The following is a 20,239-nucleotide window of genomic DNA, read 5'->3' on the forward strand; positions in this document are numbered from 1 at the left end:
TGGCACTAGTTGTGCCACCATGATCTTTCCTGATGCCGGTCCCGACTCTCGCGGCGCCATCCCCATTTTCATCCCAGACTACAACACTGAGCCGTATGGGCATCGCCCAACGCCGACTCCGGCACCAACTGGAGCCATGGTTTCCCGGCTGAAGCCTGAGCCCTATTGTAATGGGCTCTGACTGGGGGAGGATTAGGAGGGATTGCTGGAGCCTGAAGAAAACTAGCCTCTTACCATTGTGGATAACTTTCTTTCTTCGTGCTCAGGTTCTGGGTTTACGATCCTAGCTGAAGACTTTAACACCACCTACGAGCACAAAGACCTTGTTACAACTATAACTCTAAGTAAAGATGAAGCCCTTGGTATTCCATCCCCGGAGGCAGACATTTTTAAAGCTTGGTCTGCAGAAGTTTTACAGCTTGGCTCCTTAAAACTTTCTTTTGTCCTCAGAGCTTGCAGCGGAAGTACTGAGTCTGATAAATCCAGAGCCTTTACTTTCAAAAGAGGTGATAAGAAATCTTGCAGCTATCATTGACACTAGACTCTGCAATAATCTAAGTGACTTCAAGATCCTTCCTAGAGACGATAGTGACCACAGTGCCCTAGAACCTATATTATCAGGGTACTTCCCTTGTGATCTGTCAGCCCCCCTAGCTCAACTTTCATCCACTCCACCTGTCTCCAATATGCCCTATATAGCAAATAATTCTGAACAGCTGGCCAAAATATGCACCTTTTTTCTGTCTAACTTCGCTAATGTGGAACATCGCCCTTGCCCTGACAAGTTGATATTGGCAAATTACTACTACTTCTTTCAGTCTCTCAAATATCTTTTTTTCCAGGCTGTGTAAACCACACCATAATAAACCTCTTAAATAAACTCATTGGTATGACCAAGATTGCCGTAAGGGCCAGGACATGCCTGCAGGAAAGTGTCCCACTTTTTCCCTATAGTACTGATATTTTCCGACTGATGTGTATTGGGTCCCTGCTAACCAGGCCCCAGTGCCAGTGCTCTTTCTCTAAAACAAAGGTAAATGGTCTAATTGTGTTACAGATGACATACCCTTTAGCACCCCTGTAAGTCCCTAGTAAATGGCACCCCTGCTACCTAGGGTACGGTCCCTAAGGGCTGCAGCATGTATTATGCCTCCCTAACGGATGCACATACAAATTGCATGTAGACTGCCATTGCAGGCTACATGACATGGGACACGACATGGCACACTCACTATGTGCCATGCCGAAGTCACTGCATATAATCTATGTAATTCACCCCTACAGCAGGCCTTATAACCCTAAGGTATGTTGCATTATATTAAATGTGAGGGCATATCTGCATGAGCACACGTGCCCCTGTGCGGGCTAGTTCAATTCCTATATAGTACAATTGAACAGGGAAGCTATCTGAAGTATATGTACTGGGCACTGGTCACTACATGTTCCCCAGCTATATGATGGCTTTACTAAAACCTATGGTGTTTGGTATCAAACCTACTCCAGCAGGAAGGTTACTGATTTCGCATATGAAGGCAAGGGGCTTCAAAGCTGCTGCCACCTTTATGAGATCCCGACTTCCCACAGTCCTGGTAGATGCCCCCCACCTCCCCCCTCCTGAGGCCCATTTGGCACCAGGACAGGTGGGAAATTAGGTATGCAGTAGATGTGTTGCACCTTCAGGCTATTCACACCCCTAAGGCGGGCTACCTGATGTGCTCCACAAAAGAAGGGTAACATCATCTTGTTTTGGGTGAAATTAGGAGCTTTTGGACAGGGTTATGCCCGCTCCCCACACATATAGAGGGTGTTGTGACCCCAGGTGTATGTAGCCGATTGGCTACTACCCTTCACTCCCCTTAACACCCCTAAGCTTAGTATTTAGATGGCTCCCTGACACCGGGAACTCAGCCTGAAAGTAGAAGGACAAAGAAGAGCTGAAGACGTGAGAACTGGGGACCAGCATCTACCCTGGGGCAAAAAACATGCCTGACTGCTTCCCTCCCACCTGTCACCGACTCGTCCAGAAGAGGAACAGCCTCCCTAAACCCTTGGAGGTCTAGAACCAACTCTACCAAGCACCATCTCCTTTGGCGTGGAGAAGCCACTTCCTTGCCCCAGCAGGCACCAACTGCAGCTGTCCGGTACAGCGTTCTGTTGACCCCCTGGCCCACCAAGGGCGCAGCACCCCAGCAAGAGGTCTTTGTGCTCCAGGAGGTCAGATTTGTCTGCCTGCCAAGACTGGAAGCTCCAGGACCCCTGGAGCCTCCCTGCACAAAAACTTGAGCTATCGGAGCCAGTTGCAAGCACCAAGACTTGTTTCTGTTCAGTTGGAACACCACCACCACCAAAACTTAACTGCACGTCGAGTGACTTCGAGAGAGGCCAGCTCCATACCGAAAGTGGCCCTGCTGTGTTTCTTTTCCCTTTTATGCAGTTACGCTAAGAAATTGTGAGAGCCTCTAACTCGCCGACCTACCAGACAAAATACCTCTGCACCCAAGCTCACCAACCAGGGCTCTGGTGAACCAACTTTGTCTCTCTGGTCCTGAGACCCTCAAGAGTCGAGCTTCCGCTTGGTTTCTACCAGACTGGTCCCAAGACCCACTTGCAGCCTATTCTTACAAGTCATTTTCCCCATTGACTTTAGCATGTAGCCTTCAAGGCTACCACCGCGTAAAGCACCTCAGCACCCTGACATCCATGGCAGGTAAACTTGAACTATTGGTGCTTTCTGGGTCATTAGCACCTACTTGCCGTAAGCCCAGGAGAACTGTCCTGTAAGTCGTCTGCAAGTGAACCTATTCAGTAAATGTTTCTCATACAGGCTAACATTACTGGGTTCGAAGCTCATGCCTCAAATCTGACAGCTGTCCTTTTCTACAGTTTTTATAGTAACATTGATTAGGTCTAAAGTACTTACCTGAGTCCGATAATCTTAGTGTCTAAAATATTATTAACCGCATCTCTGCGGCGGCTTTTCCCGCTGTGTGCGGCATTTTTGAAAATACCGCATCAGCATACGAGCGCCGTAGCTGATGACGAGCTGAGCTCGTCATCAGCATCGAAGGGGTTAAAAAAAAATTTCTTTTATAAATTGGTCTCGAATTTCTTCTTGAGTGTGTGTCTGATTTATGGACTCTGTGTGTGTGTGCAACAAATGGTTAGCACTACCCTCTGATAAGCCTAAACTGCTCGCCCACACTACCATAAAAGAAAGCATTAAGGAGTATGTATTTAAACCCTGTAAGCCAATAAGAATCATCTGGACTATCTATATAGTGTGCCTCTTTTTGGTACACCGCATGAAAAGCCAGCTCCCTACAGTGCCTTTTGAGGGAGATTAAAGAACATAACTCAGTTGTTGTCCAAGCCATTCACCAAACCTTCAAGCAGATCTTTATAGTCAAACAAAGCGAATAGAATGATTCTTATCTGGTAGGATTTGCTAGATGGTGCCCACGATAGGCAAGAGGTGTTGTTCTGGTTAACTATTTCTCATGGTCATGCCGGGCCAGCACCCAGACTAACCATTTCACAACACCAGCAGTCTGGATAGATAATTTTTCAACACTCTACGCCGACATCTCATACAATCAGATTACTCCTGACAGCCCTCAGTTTGGTTTCCATGTGTGCAAGCAGCTGTCTTTTTGTCTGGCAGACACAAGATTGGCTTTTGACTCTAAACCAAGAAACGGCCCTCTGACCTGATGCAATTTCCGGCGATTTATACAAATCTGAAATTGACATTTGGGCCTCATATCAATTCCATATCAAATGAAATCCTTGAAGGTGCTGATTTACCCTCCCCCTGGTCTAAAACCCATATCAAGCCCATCTTGAAAAGTGTGACAGCAGCGTACCAAACGTTTATGGACCCAATAGTCTTCTAGATAACCTTCAAAAAGTATTGTGTTCCCAGCTCCTTTTTAAGCTCCATGACTGGCTAGAGGAAGCTCAAGTCTTGCCCCCTTCCAGGCTGGATTTGAGTGGAAGATTTGCACCCTAGGTTAAGTTCTTTGACTTCTTCCTATTATCTGAAAATACACTATGCTATCTAAAGTCCACATCTCGGTGCGTTTTGTCAGTCTTAGGGCCGTGTTCAATCTGGTCCTCAGATGTACTCTGTGGGAGGTTCTTGGTGATTTGGGAGTTCCCCCTGATATTTTAAACATTCTTGTTTGGCTTCATCAATCCAGTTAAGCGAGGGTGAGATAGGTCCCTGGCCGCAAACTGACAGATCCCATCCTGGTATGCAGGAGAGTCCACCAGGAGTGTGTAATGGCACCCAACGTATTTCCTCTCTTTATTAACAGGGTTGTTGACCAGCTAAACATTGAGAAGGCTAATGTTCAAAAGTTGAGCAGAATTAAGATCTCTGCACTCCTCTTTGAGAAGGACACCGTCCTTCTCTCTAAAACTCCATCTGGCCTACAGAACTAAATTTGAAGATTTGGTCTTTCTAGAGGGTTGGAAATTAACAAGCAAACAACAATACTTATGGCCTTTAGACCCCACAGAAGCATCAAGTACCAACTCATCCTAGGATCCACTTTTCAACTGGTCCACATTTTTATTATCTTGGGGTAAGCATCACCAACTCTCTTTTCTGGTCGCCCCAGATCCTTAAAAACAGGCTGATTATCCCCCACACATCATGTATACACAAATGCAGAGGCACACAAAAGGCAGTCCAGACTGTTTAACAGGCAATGACCATATTTGTAATCACAGAAGGTCCATTTCGATTTTTCTTTTCTCTTTATTTTCTGCTTTCCTTCTTTTTGAACTAGTATAAAAACACTGGCAGCCTACCAGTGTTTCGTCCTATGGACATTTTCAAGGCAAAATACAATTTGTGGAAGACAGACCAGCAGATCTGGACAAAGTAAGCCGGCGGTTTCAGCAAATAGCGGTCTCCGTATGTGAAGAGCGTACAGAGTATCTGTAAAGCAGACTGTGTATTTACCACTTGTGGCAAGGTAAGACATTGTCTATCCTGCTGGAGCCATCATGTAGCTGGATGAGTAAAAACAGCACTACAGCATCGTGCGCTCGAAAAAGATGGTTTGCATGTCTAGAGTTGGTGTTTGTCTTTAGATTAATCTGTTACTTGATATTTATGGCAATCTGCATTATTCTTTTTCTGAAGGTCAGTCTGTAGTTGCAGTCCTCTTGGGGTGTCCTGGCCGCAGTTAATTGAACATTAAGGTTGTCTTCCTTTCAGCCTGTTTTATGGTGCAGCATTAAAAACAGTAGTTGTTGCAAAACTCCAACCGTACCTGAAGCTGGTTTTGCTTTCTCATCCACTACTGAGAAACCCATTTGACTATTTGTAATCTTTACCATGGTGTTTGGATTGGCCCTGGTGATCTTTCTTTTCCTATGTAGTGTGATATGGTACTCACTTGTTTACAATACACTATCCCTTTTCTGTGATTGACTTCTTAGGCTTTGAGGGTTCCTTTACCTCTGTCTGCAACACCTTCAGCCACATCATAGCATCCCTGGAGTTTGAGAATTTGTAAACCGTTATTGATACAGCACTAGTTTTGGTCCAGTTGCCATTTGAGCTCCTCTAGGGCTGCTGGCAAAAACAAATCTTTTGTTCAGACCACTACAACATTGAACAATATTAATAGTCTAACTTGGAGACAGAATGAGGACTTGCATGGCGCTGGCTCCATCCCATATCAGTTCAAAAAACGGGGTTACCCTGTGTCCCTCAGAACCTGGGTAATTAGACGATTAAAGAAAAAATGGTTCTGTCGGGTAGAACTGACATAGAATCTACGTACAATAAATGTAATTAGAAATGCTATGCATTGTCGCTGCGGACGGATGAGACCTTGCTCCTTCCGTCCGCCTCTGCCTTTGAATTATCCGGAATCATACCAGTTGGAGCAGTTCTTTAGTCATTGAGCTAAATCTGCACCCGGTTGTAACTCGTCCCAGCTGTAGCACACAGATGAATTGCCATTGTGCATCAACGCCACAGGCTTTGATTCCTCCAGCCTGTGAGGACTGTGTACATATAATCTCCGCATCCCTGTCTTGAGGAAGACCCGCCGTGACCACCAACAGGGGCACTATAGGGTCGAAACGTCGACGTACTATTTAGGTCCAGACTGACCGGGCTTCTATACTAGGGAAGAATCTCCTAGATCAAAATCAAACTCTGGCTTCTCCTAAAGAAACATTCGTATATAATTAGTTGACACTGTAAACATTGTTCACTACTTTCTCACTATGTCACCCATAGACACTGTAAGAATTCCTTGTAAATAATTATATTTCACAGTCTTATTGTTAAGTTTATTGCTTATCATGAAATGAACTAATTTTGATAAACACTTGATCCAATCTCGTTGATCGCAGGACTGATTCATTGAGTACTGTTCTTGATATTTTGTGTGTTAAGGGAGCATACCATTTCTAATTACATTTATTGTACGTAGATTCTATGTCAGTTCTACCCGATAGAACCATTTTTTCTTTAATCGTCCATCCCATATCAGGCAGACAGGGAGCAATAAAGGAGCAGATACATTTAATGATTTAATGTGATATTAGCAGAATGCAAAAGAACGCAGGTTCCCTTGAGACTAGTCTTCTGCCACCCTTATTTACAAAGCTTGCTTCTGATGCTGTATTGTTGACCAAAATGCAGTTTTAATCAGCTGACCCATTCTGAAATAGTTTTCCTGAGTGAGACTGCTGGAACAACTGGGGCTTTTAAGTCACAACATACCTGACTGACCAGCCCATGAACAGTGCACCACCTCCCTCCTCCTTGTGAGCGAGATGAAGGATTTCAGGCACTCCTCGTGGCCATCTGCAAAGTGGATAGCCTACTGGCATCAATTCTGATCCTCAATTTCCTGCTCCAAATGTGTTCTGCAAACAGGCAGTTTAGAACCTGGATAAGGTTGAGATGGAAGCTACTCTGACCTCTGGAACAGCTATATTTCTCGATTTGGCAACTTCTAGGTCTTGAGCTCCCTAATAATGTAATAGGGATGAGTGCACTTCGGTTTTATTTTTAAGATTTGGGGGTAGCTGGTTTGAATGGCTAGAAATGGGTGCAACTGCATTGAAATCGTTGACCTCATAAGAGCTAGTCCCTCAGATTTAACATCCCTCTTTTTGACCGCACATCAGCTAGACTTGCCGGCACCCACTCAGCCTCTTTTTAATAGGCTGGTCAAAGGTGAATCTTTTTGGATAGTACATGTTCAAGATGGATTCATCCACTTTGTGGCAGATGTTCTCAGAAACGCACTACATTTCATGCTGCTCTCTTGGCACATTGAGGAGCTTGGCAGCCACCATATGCCCAAGTGTCTGATACGTTATGGAGCTAGGCGTCTGATCTTTTAATGAACAATGTGAACATTTAGAACAGAGCTGGATTTCTGTTCCTTTATTTCAAGATAGCAAAGTGCAGATTCCTTAGCATCTCAGGTATCTGATAGAAAAGTAAGGACCAGGATATGTGTTTTTTATCCCACAGAATATAGAGTCAGCGAAAATGCACAAACATGGAATGATGGTCCTCCAATCAGATATATCTTCTTCTGTGGCAGACACTCATCTTTTTCTGAGAAGCTGGCAAACAAGTAATCTATTTTCTTTGCTGAGGTACATGATTTTCTCATGTATGATGTAAGACAATAAGGAAGCAGCCAGACATAAAATGCCCTAGCCTGAGTACAAAACAGCCATGTTCTGTAAGTGTTTGATGTTTCAGCAGACCCTAAGCCTTAGTACACTTGACAACATGTTTACAATCATTCCAGGTATCCTGAGTAGCTGTGACCCTAACGATGACCTCTGTGATATCATCTGTGAGGTCATGGAACAGTGCTTTAGGGGAGAAGGGGTGGGAGAAGCCTGCTTTACTCACCTTGACTCGCAAATAACAGATTTTGGATTGGTCATTGTCGCCTCAATTTCCTTTCAGCTTATATTTTTTGAGGGAATTTATGCGTATTGTTAACTCATTTTTTCTGTTTGTGTAAAGAACCATACCTTTCAATTAAAGATCATTTTCCATTGAATTATTATGGTTTTATAATGATCTACTTTAGCCTGGGACAAAAAAACGAAAAGCAGTGCATTGAGTAGGGCTGTGCACAACGGGACATGGGTGAAGATCATAAACTTAAGTCATGCCACTGCTGTAGTAACTCCAAAATATGCTCAACTTGGCATATAGCCATTGTAAGGAACTGTGATTTATTATTATTTTGTGGTTGTGAGACCTCACTGTGTAATAAATTCACAACTCTGTCTTGGGTCCAGTCAGGCCCGTTTGTCAAACCTTTGCTCAATCTTGGGTTGCTGTGGCTTCAAGCAGTCAGGCTTTAACAAAGGAACTAGTGTAAAGCATTACACAGCACTGGTTCAATTGAATAAGAAAGAAACACGAGACTCAAAAAAATGCAACACCCGTTTATAAAAAATAGAATGTATTTCTAAGAATTTATAGACATCAAATTGAACAAGATCCACCATAGTTTCTGAAGATATAAATACTTAAAGTGACAATAAATCTCAGCTTTTTTCTCAACCGCAAACAAGGCAAGGTAAGTACTGTGAATTTGGCACTTAAACTTTTTTTTAAAACATTCATTAAAGTTGAATGCGTTTACTTCGGGTTAGTTTGGCCGACCAACTCCAGCAAGGAGCAGTTCAGGGGACCAATCAGGTCCAGCAGGACAGTTCCCTCAACAAGAAAGCAATTTCCAGTCCAGTACCAGTGTCAATGGCAACTTACCATAGGTTCTAATGGAGTAGTCCTGATGCAAGGGCTGCAGGATACTGATGATGCTCAAGAATGCTCTAGTCGATGCTCCGGTTGACAGTGGCCTTTCTGGGGCCACCCCTGGATCCACGGACACAGTGGAGCAACATTTTTTATTTGTGCCTGCTGTCTGCCTGATCGCCGCTTAACTTTACTTGCTCTTGAATAGTTAATTTTGCTGACTTGACCCTGTTTGCGCGCTGTGCCGCTTTGCATTCCACAACTGCATAATTATTTGTGCCTGCTGTCTGCCTGATCGCCGCTTAGCTTTACTTGCACTTTTAGCAATTATTTCTGCTGATTTCACTCTGTTTGCGAGTTTGTTGTGCTCCCCTATCCGCCTCCATTTTGTTTGTTGTTGTCGTCGTCTGTAGCCCGCCCCGCCTCCCAGCTGAGCCGCCCTCGCCCCTCCCCCTCCACTATCCACATATGACAGCTGTTTCCGCGTGCAGCGTTTACGCGCAGCGACCGCGCCCAATCCACGCCGAAGGTGCGCCAAAGGTAAGCCCGTCTACGCCCGTCTGCGCCTGGCCCGCGCCCAGCGCCAGACCCCCTGTTCCTCGCATTGCCCAGCCCTCCCGCAATACCTACGATGCCACCACCCTCCTAGCCCTGAACCCCGGCCGTCCCCCCAACTGCGTCCAAGCCGCTCCTGGACACACCCATGGACCTTTCTCATGCTACTCCTGCAGATTCATCGGCACCGTCAACATCTCCACTACGATCACACCTCAGATTCCCGACCCCAACCACCTACAATGCATCTTGCTCAACACCCGATCGGTCCACAGGCACGCCATTGACCTATGGAATCTACTAGACACCATCTCTCCGGACGTCGCCTTCTTAACAGAAACATGGATGAACGCCTCCTCCGCCCCAGACATCACCATTGCCATCCCAGAAGATTATAAGATCATACGCAAGGACCGTACCGGCCACACAGGAGGAGGAATCGCTATCGTCCATAAGAAATCCATCCACATCTCAACCAGCTCTGACGTCAACCTCGCCAACTCTGAACACCTTCACTTCCAGATCCACATCGACCCCAAGACCACACTCAGAGGCACCCTCCTTTACAGGCCACCAGGACCCCGCGCACAATTTAGTGAGGACATCACGGACTTCATCACCCCACACGCCCTCCCCTCCAAAGATTACATCCTTTTGGGAGACCTCAATTTTCACCTTGAAAAGAACAACGACCGCAACTCCACCACCCTTCTGGACAACCTCGCCAACCTCAGACTCAAACAACTGGTCACTTCCCCCACCCACATCGCAGGTCACACCCTCGACCCTATCTTCACCTCCAGCAATCATGTCTCCTTCAGCCACACTACGACTCTCCTCTGGACTGACCACAGCTGCGTTCACTTTTCCTACAACAAGCCCAAACCCAACAACCACCCCCAACCAACTCTGCAGAGAAACTGGAACAAAATCACCACCGACCAGATCTCCTCATCGCTTCTTCTAAACCCCCCAGCCCACTCCTCAAACCCCGACCAAGCCGCCACCAACCTCACCCTATGGCTATCCAACAGCGCCGACATCCTAGCACCACCGAAAAAGCGACAAAGCAAACTTGGCAGCAAGAAGGCATCATGGTTCAACGATGATCTTAAGAAATCCAAGAAACTATGCCGCTCCCTTGAGAAGACCTGGAAAAAAGACCCAACCACCAGCACCAAGGACGCCTTCAAAAACGCCACCCGCATACACCACCAACTGATCCGAAAAGCCAAGAAAACCGCCTTCAAGGAACGACTAGATAACAACGCCCACAACAGCAAGGAACTTTTCAACATCGTCAAGGAATTTACCAATCCCTCGGCCAACTCTAACGACATCACCCCCTCTCAAGCACTCTGCGACTCCCTAGCCTCATTCTTCCACAACAAAATTGCAGACATCCACAACAGCTTCGACAACCAACCCGGAGACCAACCCACCCAACCATCTGCGGAACCTCCACCCCCCTCGAACATCCTTAATGACTGGAACCCAATCTCCACTGAGGACACCATCCGCCTGATGAACTCCATCCACTCAGGATCCCCCACAGACCCATGCCCTCACCACATCCTCAACAAAGCAGACTCCATCATAGCACCGCACCTCCGAGACGTCATCAACTGCTCCTTCAAATCCGCCACCTTCCCGGAAAGCTGGAAACACGCTGAACTCAGCGCCCTTCTGAAAAAACCCACAGCGGACCCCACCGAACTCAAAAATTACCGCCCCATCTCGCTCCTTCCTTTCCCGGCCAAAGTCATCGAGAAAGCTGTCAACAACCAGCTCGCCACCTTCCTCGAAGCCAACAAATCCCTCGACTCCTCACAGTCCGGCTTCCGAGCAAAACACAGCACTGAGACCGCCCTCATCGCAGCAACAGACGACATTCGAACTCTACTGGACAATGGAGACACAGTCGCCCTCATCCTCCTCGACCTCTCCGCAGCCTTCGACACAGTCTGCCATAGCACCCTTCTACAGCGACTCAGAAACGTTGGAATCCAAGGAAAAGCTCTGGAATGGATCACCTCGTTACTCACCGGAAGAACCCAGAGAGTCCGCCTTCCACCATTCAAGTCAGTGGCCACTGAAGTCATCTGCGGCGTACCACAAGGATCCTCACTCAGTCCCACCCTTTTCAACGTATACATGAGCCCCCTCGCGGCCATCGCCCGCCAACATAACCTCAACATCATCTCCTACGCGGATGACACTCAACTGATCCTATCACTCACCAATGACCCCAGCACCGCCAAAACGAACCTTCACGAAGGAATGAAAGAAGTAGCCGAATGGATGAAACACAGCCGTCTGAAACTGAACTCAGATAAAACAGAAGTCCTCATCTTAGGTACCTCCCCCTCCGCATGGGACGACTCTTGGTGGCCAGAAGCCCTTGGAAAAGCACCCATCCCGACAGACCACGCACGGAACCTAGGCGTCATCCTGGACTCCTCACTTTCAATGAACAGACAAGTCAACGCTGTCTCCTCATCCTGCTTCAACATTCTTCGCATGCTCAAAAAAACATTTTGTTGGATCCCCACCGAAACTAGGAAAACGGTCACCCACGCTCTGGTCACGAGCCGACTGGACTATGGAAACACCCTCTACGCCGGGACTACCGCCAAACTCCAGAAAAAACTCCAACGAATCCAAAACGCCTCAGCCAGGCTCATATTAGACATCCTGCGTAAAGAACATATCTCTGGTCACCTGAAAAACCTCCACTGGCTTCCCGTCAATAAGAGGATCACTTTCCGGCTCCTTACCCACGCACACAAAGCACTATACGAAATCGGACCAGAATGCCTCAACGCACGACTGTCCTTCTACGCCCCCTCCCGCCACCTTCGATCTTCCAACCAAGCCCTTGCCACTGTACCTCGCATCAACAAGACCACCATGGGAGGTAGATCCTTCTCCTACCTGGCAGCTAAAACCTGGAACTCACTCCCCACCCACCTTCGCCTTACCCAGAACCACCTAGCATTCAGAAAGCAACTTAAAACGTGGATATTTGACAAGTGATTCCCCACCCCTCCTTAAGCGCCTTGAGACCCTCTGGGTATGTAGTGCGCTATATAAATTCTTTGACTTGACTTGACTTGACATTGGCCTCAGAGGTCGATGCCCCTCGAAGTCCAGATGAAGTCCAGCACTAAATCAGTTGCCCATGGTCTACAGGTGTCCTGCTGTGCCAGATCCAGCGGTTCTATTTTTTTGGGCAATAGCTTGTCCTCTGGGGGACCAAACTGCACTCTGATGACTCTTCTAGGTCTGGCAGAATCAGGTGCAACTTCTGAGCTCCAGGACTTAGTCTCCCAGGCTGCACTTCGTTGAGGAGCGTCAATCCAGTGATCTTGGCTACCAAATCACCAAGGTAGGCTTCCTCAGCTTTTGTTGCAATAAGAAGTCAGCCAAATGACTCTTGGAATCAGCTCTTCTGTCTCTGTGTCGGGGAAAATTTTCCTCCATCCACGCACCAGAGGACTGTCCTCCTTTCACTCGCCCACGTGCAGCCCAGTCTTCGCTGCGGCCTCTCTTTGCCGGTTCCACGGTCAGCAAGTCAGTCCTCCTTTGGTCCTCTCTCCAGTATAGACATGATCTAACGTATGGGGCCAGTTGTGCCATACTTATGCCCATAAAGTGCTCACAGAGGAGGTGGTGGTTACTAGCTAATGGGTGACTTGGGTCCTACACTCCACAGAACAACTTCATGTGAAGTGTGGCATCAGCTCACCCAGAATGTTTCCAGAATGCTGTTCTCTGCCCACTCAAAAGATGGCAGAATCCCTTGTGGAGCTTGGTAGTCCATTCCAGGGGTGCAGCTACCTCGGGCTACACGCCCACAGGAAGACCAGTTTGACCAGTGTTTCCCCCCTGGCTGTCCCTGTTGCCCTCCTATTTACTAAAACAAAGGGGAAGCACCTCTTCATGTGTGCTTGTCATTTGTCCTACAAAGGCAGCTTCTTCTTTGAAGCTCGCATTTTGGGCTCACACCCTGTGTGGCTTTCCTTCCAGGAAGAGATAACATCTCCTCTCCTGTCAGGCCCTTTGTAGGCTTTTCCTTGGCATCGTTCACACTTCTCCCGAGAAGGCTACTGCCTCAGTGCTGGTTTTTACAGTTTGGACCTTAAAACATGAACTATAGATCCAACCTTCTAATATAAAGCACCCTGCCTTTAGAGCTCAGAAGGCCTGATGTAGGTGAGTGGCTTATAAATATTAAAAAGGAACGCTTGGGCTTTGCCATGGTTTGAAATGGCAAAGTAGAGTTAGCAGTTTAAAGCTGCTCTGCCAACCAGCAGTGGCAGGCTAAGAGTCATGCTTTTGTCTTGCCCCACTTATGGTAGCACAGCTACTGTGGCAGTACCCGAGGGACGTTTTAAGTTATAGGCCCTAGATCTCTCCGGCACCATAGACTAGAGACTTGCAAGTTATGCCAAGATGGGATAAGCCAATTTAACAAGTACCTTTTTAAGGATCAGAGCACATGCACTAGTCCTGTTTAGCAGGGCTCAGAGAATTTCAGAGTCCCTGCAAAAAGCCTGTTTCCTCACAGCCATGCACAGGGCGTAAGACATGGCCCTTAACAAGCTGTTTGCTTGTCCCTTGTGCCCCCAATCTCAGTAATGCATGCAGGACATGTCCTTTAGCCATACCCTGAATCCGGTTACCATGTCCCCAGAACCCAATTCAGGTCGTCACTTGTTAGATGTGGAGGCGAAATTGCACATCAAAGTGCTCCAGGAATCCTTTGGGAGGTGGTTGTATGAAATGTGACATCTCCCAAAACATCATGGCAGCATTGGGCTGAGTTGTGGTACAGATATTCCTACTTTTGTTTTTACAACTCCGACTTTATTCTAAGTTAGGGAATTTAATCTTTTCAAGTATTCCAAAATGCTGATGACACTCTGATAGGCCTTCACAATGTAAGACGTTGCTCCTTTGCTTTTTTCCTCAATTGATAGCTCGTTTTTAGATGCATGGGTACTTGTACTGATTAGCAATACACATAATAAACTCTACTTTCGCATGAAGAATAACATAGCCACCAAAAGCAATTTATTCTGAGTATAAGTAATCTTTCCTTCAAAGTTTGCTTTTGAGACACATTATTGTGTGTATCAGATGTGAAGTTGGATCAGCAGTATCTGTTCACTGTTGACTATTTCATTTTTCATTTATTTTAGGATGTTATAGAATTGTCAAACCGTGTTGTAAATACCGAACCTTTTCATCCATTTGAAAAACAGCAAGTAAGTAAATGTGTTTTCTTTCTGGAGACTTTAAGTAACACCCATCACTACTAATGGAAAATTCAACCTCTATTATAATGAAATGAGAATGAACACCTATTATGCTAGAATATTGTAAATGTATTTTTTGCTTCCAAACATATGATTTATCTTGTTACATTGGATTTCTTTTGTGGAACTATATATCATTTCTCTTATACTTTGTGAACATTGCTGCATTGATCATGCCATCTCATTTTTTGTAAAACATTATGTGCAAAGTGCTCTAGTTGTACCATAATATACATCTGAAATGCTTAAATCTGTGTAGAAAGAGGAAATGGAAGCAGCAAATGGAAGAAGTGTGTGCTGTTGTGGGACCACAAAATGGTAAACCTTTGATTACATGTAAGGTGAGGTACAAGCCAGTTGCATACCACCACTCTCCGGAATGCAACATTTCCAGTGTATTATCCTTTGTCTCATTAGACACACCAGTTAATTCTGACAATTAAAGGTGTGCTACTCTGCATAGTACTGCAGGCCACACTGGCCAGCATGAAAGTGAAGCAAAATACAATCTTTAACACCTTGGCTGCTAAGGTGTTTTCCCGTCCTGTGCTGCATTCTTGAGATGCCCATTGTTCATGACAAAGCCAGCTCGTCATAAGCACAGCGCAGGTAAAACCCATGACGAGCTGGCTTTGTCATCAGCACTGAAGGGGTTAATCAATGAATATTGTGCAAAACAGAAGTTATCATGCTTGAAACAAGATATTGCTCTTCAAAGCTAAGTGGCAAAGTGTTGCATTAGTCAAAGCTTCCTTGCCAGTTAAGGGGGATGTTGTGTACAAGACACGTCTGTAGCCTAGACTTTTTAACACAAAGCTGCAGTCAATTTTTCTAAATCAATAGTAGACAATAGTGCATAAACCCTCCAAATTAGCAACAGTCAACCTACACACCTCTTTGTTGCAGTGATCTAGCACACAACAGCAAAAAGCTCATTGATCTCTGAGGAATTTCTTCAGCTGACCCTTCATCTCCAGGCATAGATAAGAAAAGTCTTACTTTTGATGACCTCAATCAGTTGGTTGATAGAGCAAAATAAAACCCAGCTTCTGACTACCTTAACATATGCATCACTTGGGCTACACTCAAACAGTGCTTGTCCCAGACAGTTGGCCTTATAATGTACTTAGTTTTAAAAGATAACATATATACCACTATAACATCGATCCATCATCTGCTGTAGGCACACTTGACCATCTCCGAATCAGAAGACTGAAGACAGTTATCTGAAATAGATTATTAGTTATAGATTCCTTACCTTGGAATTACCCCCAGGCATCCGACTGGATCCGAAGAATTTGTTTTCTTAGCAGTACCCCTGCGTGTCGGTAGGTGGCGTCGGTCGACTCCGTGTCTGTCATCGGTGTCGTGATTGCTGGGATGACATTGCGGTATCTACTTAGAAGCAGCCCCTGCCCGCTGACATCCGTTCTTTCTTTTTCCACGCCAGCCAGCGCAGATCCGGAGAGAGCGGTACCCGTAGTCCTATTTTGACGAACACTTTTTCGACTTTAGTCAAAAACTTTTTAGAGTCGTTCGCCTCCTGGTGCACGTAGGGATGTCCCATCGTTAGACCGGCTTCAAGCTTTGTGACTCCTGTCACAAGTTGATGTCCGTCACGGACCCGCACCTCGTGTGCCTCTGGTGCCTGGACCGCGACCCCGACCCAAAGTCGTGCTCCAACTGTCGGGCCATGAACCCAAAGTCTTTGCAGGAGCTGTCCCGAAAGCTTCTGGATGACTGGCAGTCAGCTCTGCACTGCTCAAGATCCCGGTCGAGAGGGAGGTTGCTGGACTGGTTGTGGAGTCACCACCATCATTCCTTCTCCAAGTCTTTGTCATCAGGTAAGTCAAAGTACAAGAAAAAAAAAAGAAGCCGTCGTTATTCACCTTCTCTCCGTCTGTCGGCCTAAGTGACGCAGGATGCGGAAGGTCATCATTCTTCGGCTCTGCCCGCAGAGCCTACTGGGACGGCTCCGAGCTTCCCTCCCATCCCGGAAGCCAGTGTCCCGTGCCCAGCTTCGTGCATTTTACGAAGCACCCCACTCCATCTTTGAGCAGCCTGTCTCTGCAGACTTGGCTGGGGCTCTAGGCTTATGATGCCGGCAGCTCCGGCACCGGTGCCGCAGGGCCCCCAGGGATCCAGGCCTGGATCCGGATCGCTGCGGTAGACCTCACAACATCTCCCTGGCACCGATTCCTCTGGCGATACCTCCTCCGATGCCGGTTGTGTCCCCAGCCGGCATCGACCCCGGTCTCCCCTTCGACTTGGACGCAGAGCCGGACCTGCGCCTCCCAGGAGGACTGGGAAGGGTCTGTTGACCCTCTGGCAGACCAGCTTGAAGAGCTGGACTGGAGAGAGGAGTTGGGTGAGGCCAGTGGTCTGCATACCTCCCCAGACCTTGGTATGCTTTATACCCTTACCGTGGCCATGGAGGAGGGAGCCTCCTACGTTGTGGTGTTGCGCAGGGTGGCTAAGGCCTTGGGCCTTGAGCTTCCTACGGTGGCGGTCAGGACTAACTTCCTGATTGAGGTGCTTCAGCCGGCATCGGCCTCTTTGCAGCCTCTGCTGCCGTTCAGTGAGGCTCTCACAGACATCCTTTTGGGCACTTGGTCCAAGTTCAGCACAGGGGCTCCTGTTGATAAGATGATTGCCTGACGCTGTTGGGAATTAGAATGGGTTGCGGCTAGTCCTCTCTCTCTGCACATGATTTCGAAAACCCTCCTCCCCTCATTACCCATGTGATTGCATTTAATGACCGGACGCCAGGCAGTCGGTGCTTGGTTTACTCTCGGTCAAGTTATCTATCTGTGGACCGTGCTCTGGGGATTTTTGCTGAGTTCGTGTTTGTGCTACCTGGGACAGAATCAAGAGTCAGAGCGAGGCTTCGTTCTGACTTTCAAAGTACTTTTTTTTCTCTTAAAACGGGGATTGGATTACCGCCGTGGGTGATTGGGACCCTGCAAGTGACGTAACTTGCCACCGATAAGGATTTGGATTCCTGTGCGCGGCTGCGCACGAACATTGCCTTCTTGCCGGAGTTGTCAGTTCCGGGTGTTGTGTTTACACTCGGCGTTCTTGTGTAAGACTTTTGGTTCTACTTACGAACCGGCGACTTTTTTACGTTTCTCTTTATTTACCTTTGTGGCCACGGGTTTTTTCGGGAAGCGAGAAGTGTGGAGAGTTAATTCTGCTCTACAGAATTGAAAACTGGTTTTTTTTAGTCCAAGGACTTTTTTCCCCTAACGTGCACTTAAGAGCAAGGAACACTATATTGGAGTGGTGTTCCGTTTTGAAGGCTTCCTCACTGTAAGTGAGGAAAGGAGTCTCCTATGCAGCCCTGCTGAAATTCACAACGGGTAAGAAAGGAGGGTGAAGGTTGTGTTTGGTGCTGGGTGTTGTATGTGCTTAGAGAGACAGACCTGGAGGTGATATTTATAAGTGCTCCTTTCTGTTTGTTTCTCCTCTGCAGGGTGCGAGATACATTGTATGCTAAAGGAAGTACATGAGATCAATCAGGAGACTACCTGGGCCCCCGAAGCCTTCCTCCTCCCGGGGATTATTATTTTTTACTCTTCCCTCTCTCCTGGCCCAGGCTGTAGAGTACATTGGTATTCATATCGTGGCCTGCAGTTTGTGTGGGGGTAGAGAGAAGGGAATATCGTCGCTCCTGCAGCGTGGTTCCAAGTGGGAGATAAATTGACAGAAAACCAAGCCCACGAATAGTTGCGCTGCCCGAGCGAGGATGGATGTAGATAAGAGTGAGGAAAGTGGGCGTGAAGACAGGGTCCGCACTATGCAGGAGTTAATGGGTGCCATAACTGCTTTACAGACTCAATTGCAGGATGTTAAACATGAGAACCAGGGTTTGCGTAGGGAGTTGGATGTGGCTAGGTCCCGAGAATTGGGGAGTTTGGGAGCAGGAAAACCAGTGATACATCCTGCCACCTTTCAATTTGAACGTGGAGCCAGTAGTAGCTCTGCTCCCATGACTGTGAATGTTACCACACCCATTCCGGTCCCTGTAGCGGTCCCCGAACGTTTTACGGGGGACTCGAATAAATTTGGGGTATTCATGAATCAGTGCCAGCTCCACTTTCTGTGTAGACCCACAGCTTTTCCTAATGATTCCGCCAAAGTGGCATTTGTGATTTCCTATTTGGCAGGGACAGCAGCAACCTGAGCGGTGCCTTTGGTGGAGAACAATGATCCCGTTCTGAACGATTATGATTTGTTCAAAGACATGATGCACGCCTTGTTTGCCAAACATGCGTTTATGCAGGCTAGTGACGCCGAACTATTGAAGTTAAGGCAAGGTAAACAACATCTACTTACTTATGTATCCACCTTCAATAGATTAGTGTCCGAAACCCATTGGCCTGTTGATAAGCGTACTTCCATTTTCTATCAAGGGTTAAGTGAAGAACTAAAGGATGTGGTTTCCCAGGTGGTTAATCCTCCTTCTGATTGTAATGAGTTTATTGATTTGGTGGTGAAGTTGAATCACCGGTTATTGGAAAGAAAGGGAGAAAGAACCAGATCCTTTCAGTCACGCCCTCTAACTTTTCGGAGTGACTCTCGGGGAACAGGGGGGGACTTAAAACAGATCCCTGAACCGATGGAGATAGGTGGAGTTAGAGGACCGCTCTCTTCAGTAGAAAAAGAAAGGCGTCGAACCAACAACTTATGTTTATATTGTGGTCATGAGGGACATTATGCGAGGGATTGCCCTGTGAAACCTTCCAAGGAACCATCCCGGAAGGCAGTGGCTTGTGTGCACAGGGATGCCCTGCATGTGGACTCTCTGGTTCCTTGTACTCCGTATCAAATTCCCGGAATAGTGAAGAGAGTCCCCAGACATTTCACCATCACTGTCTGTTTGGTGATATCTAACAACCATAGGGCTCCTGTGTCGGCTCTGTTGGACTCCGGGGCTACGGGGAACTTCATGGATATTAAGTTAGCCGAGAGGATTGGAGTTCCCTGGGTTTACAAGGAACAACCTGAACCGGTTCGGGCTATCGACGGTACTGAATTGTCATCTGGTACCATCACACGTCAGACCGAACCTCTATGTATGATAGGTGATAATGGTCACTCGGAGGAAATAGGTTTTGATTTGATCGATGCCCCTTCTTTCGGAGTTGTCTTGGGAGTACCATGGTTGCAGACACACAACCCCAAGATAGATTGGATAAGGAGAACAGTAACCCTAGACTCCGTTCATTGTTTACAGGATTGTTACAAGGTCGCCACTGATTGGATCACCCCTTTGACTTGTGCTGCTAGTTCTGGAGGAACGGAGGAAGCTTTGGGGGTCCCTGAATCTTATTCGGCTTATAGCGATGTATTTGATAAAGGGAAGACTAGGGAACTCCCCCCGCATCGCTCTTTTGATTGCCGGATTGACCTTATGCCTGGGGCTACGTTGCCTTGTAGTCGAGTTTATGCCTTGTCGGGCCCTGAGGAACAGCATTTGAAGGAGTATATTGAAGAGATGCTGGAGAAAGGGTTCATTCGTCCCTCCTCCTCGCCAGTGTCATCGGCTATCTTTTTTATTCCGAAAAAGGAAGGTGGACTTCGGGCTTGTGTAGAC

The 20,239-nt window shown here is 47.0% G+C and overlaps 1 protein-coding gene across 1 annotated transcript in view; it reads left to right on the forward strand.

Annotated features, from left to right (window-relative positions):
* LOC147698809 (E3 ubiquitin-protein ligase TTC3-like) overlaps positions 1–20,239 on the forward strand; it is a 1,497,644-nt gene that overhangs the window by 990,582 nt on the left and 486,823 nt on the right. Inside the window, exon 34 of the mRNA XM_086935406.1 lies at positions 14,527–14,592. Coding sequence (XP_086791532.1) covers positions 14,527–14,592 — 66 coding nt within the window. The remainder of the gene's footprint in view (positions 1–14,526; positions 14,593–20,239) is intronic.

Source organism: Lissotriton vulgaris, chromosome 8 (assembly GCF_964263255.1).
Source record: "Lissotriton vulgaris chromosome 8, aLisVul1.2, whole genome shotgun sequence".
Lineage (NCBI taxonomy): Eukaryota > Metazoa > Chordata > Amphibia > Caudata > Salamandridae > Lissotriton > Lissotriton vulgaris.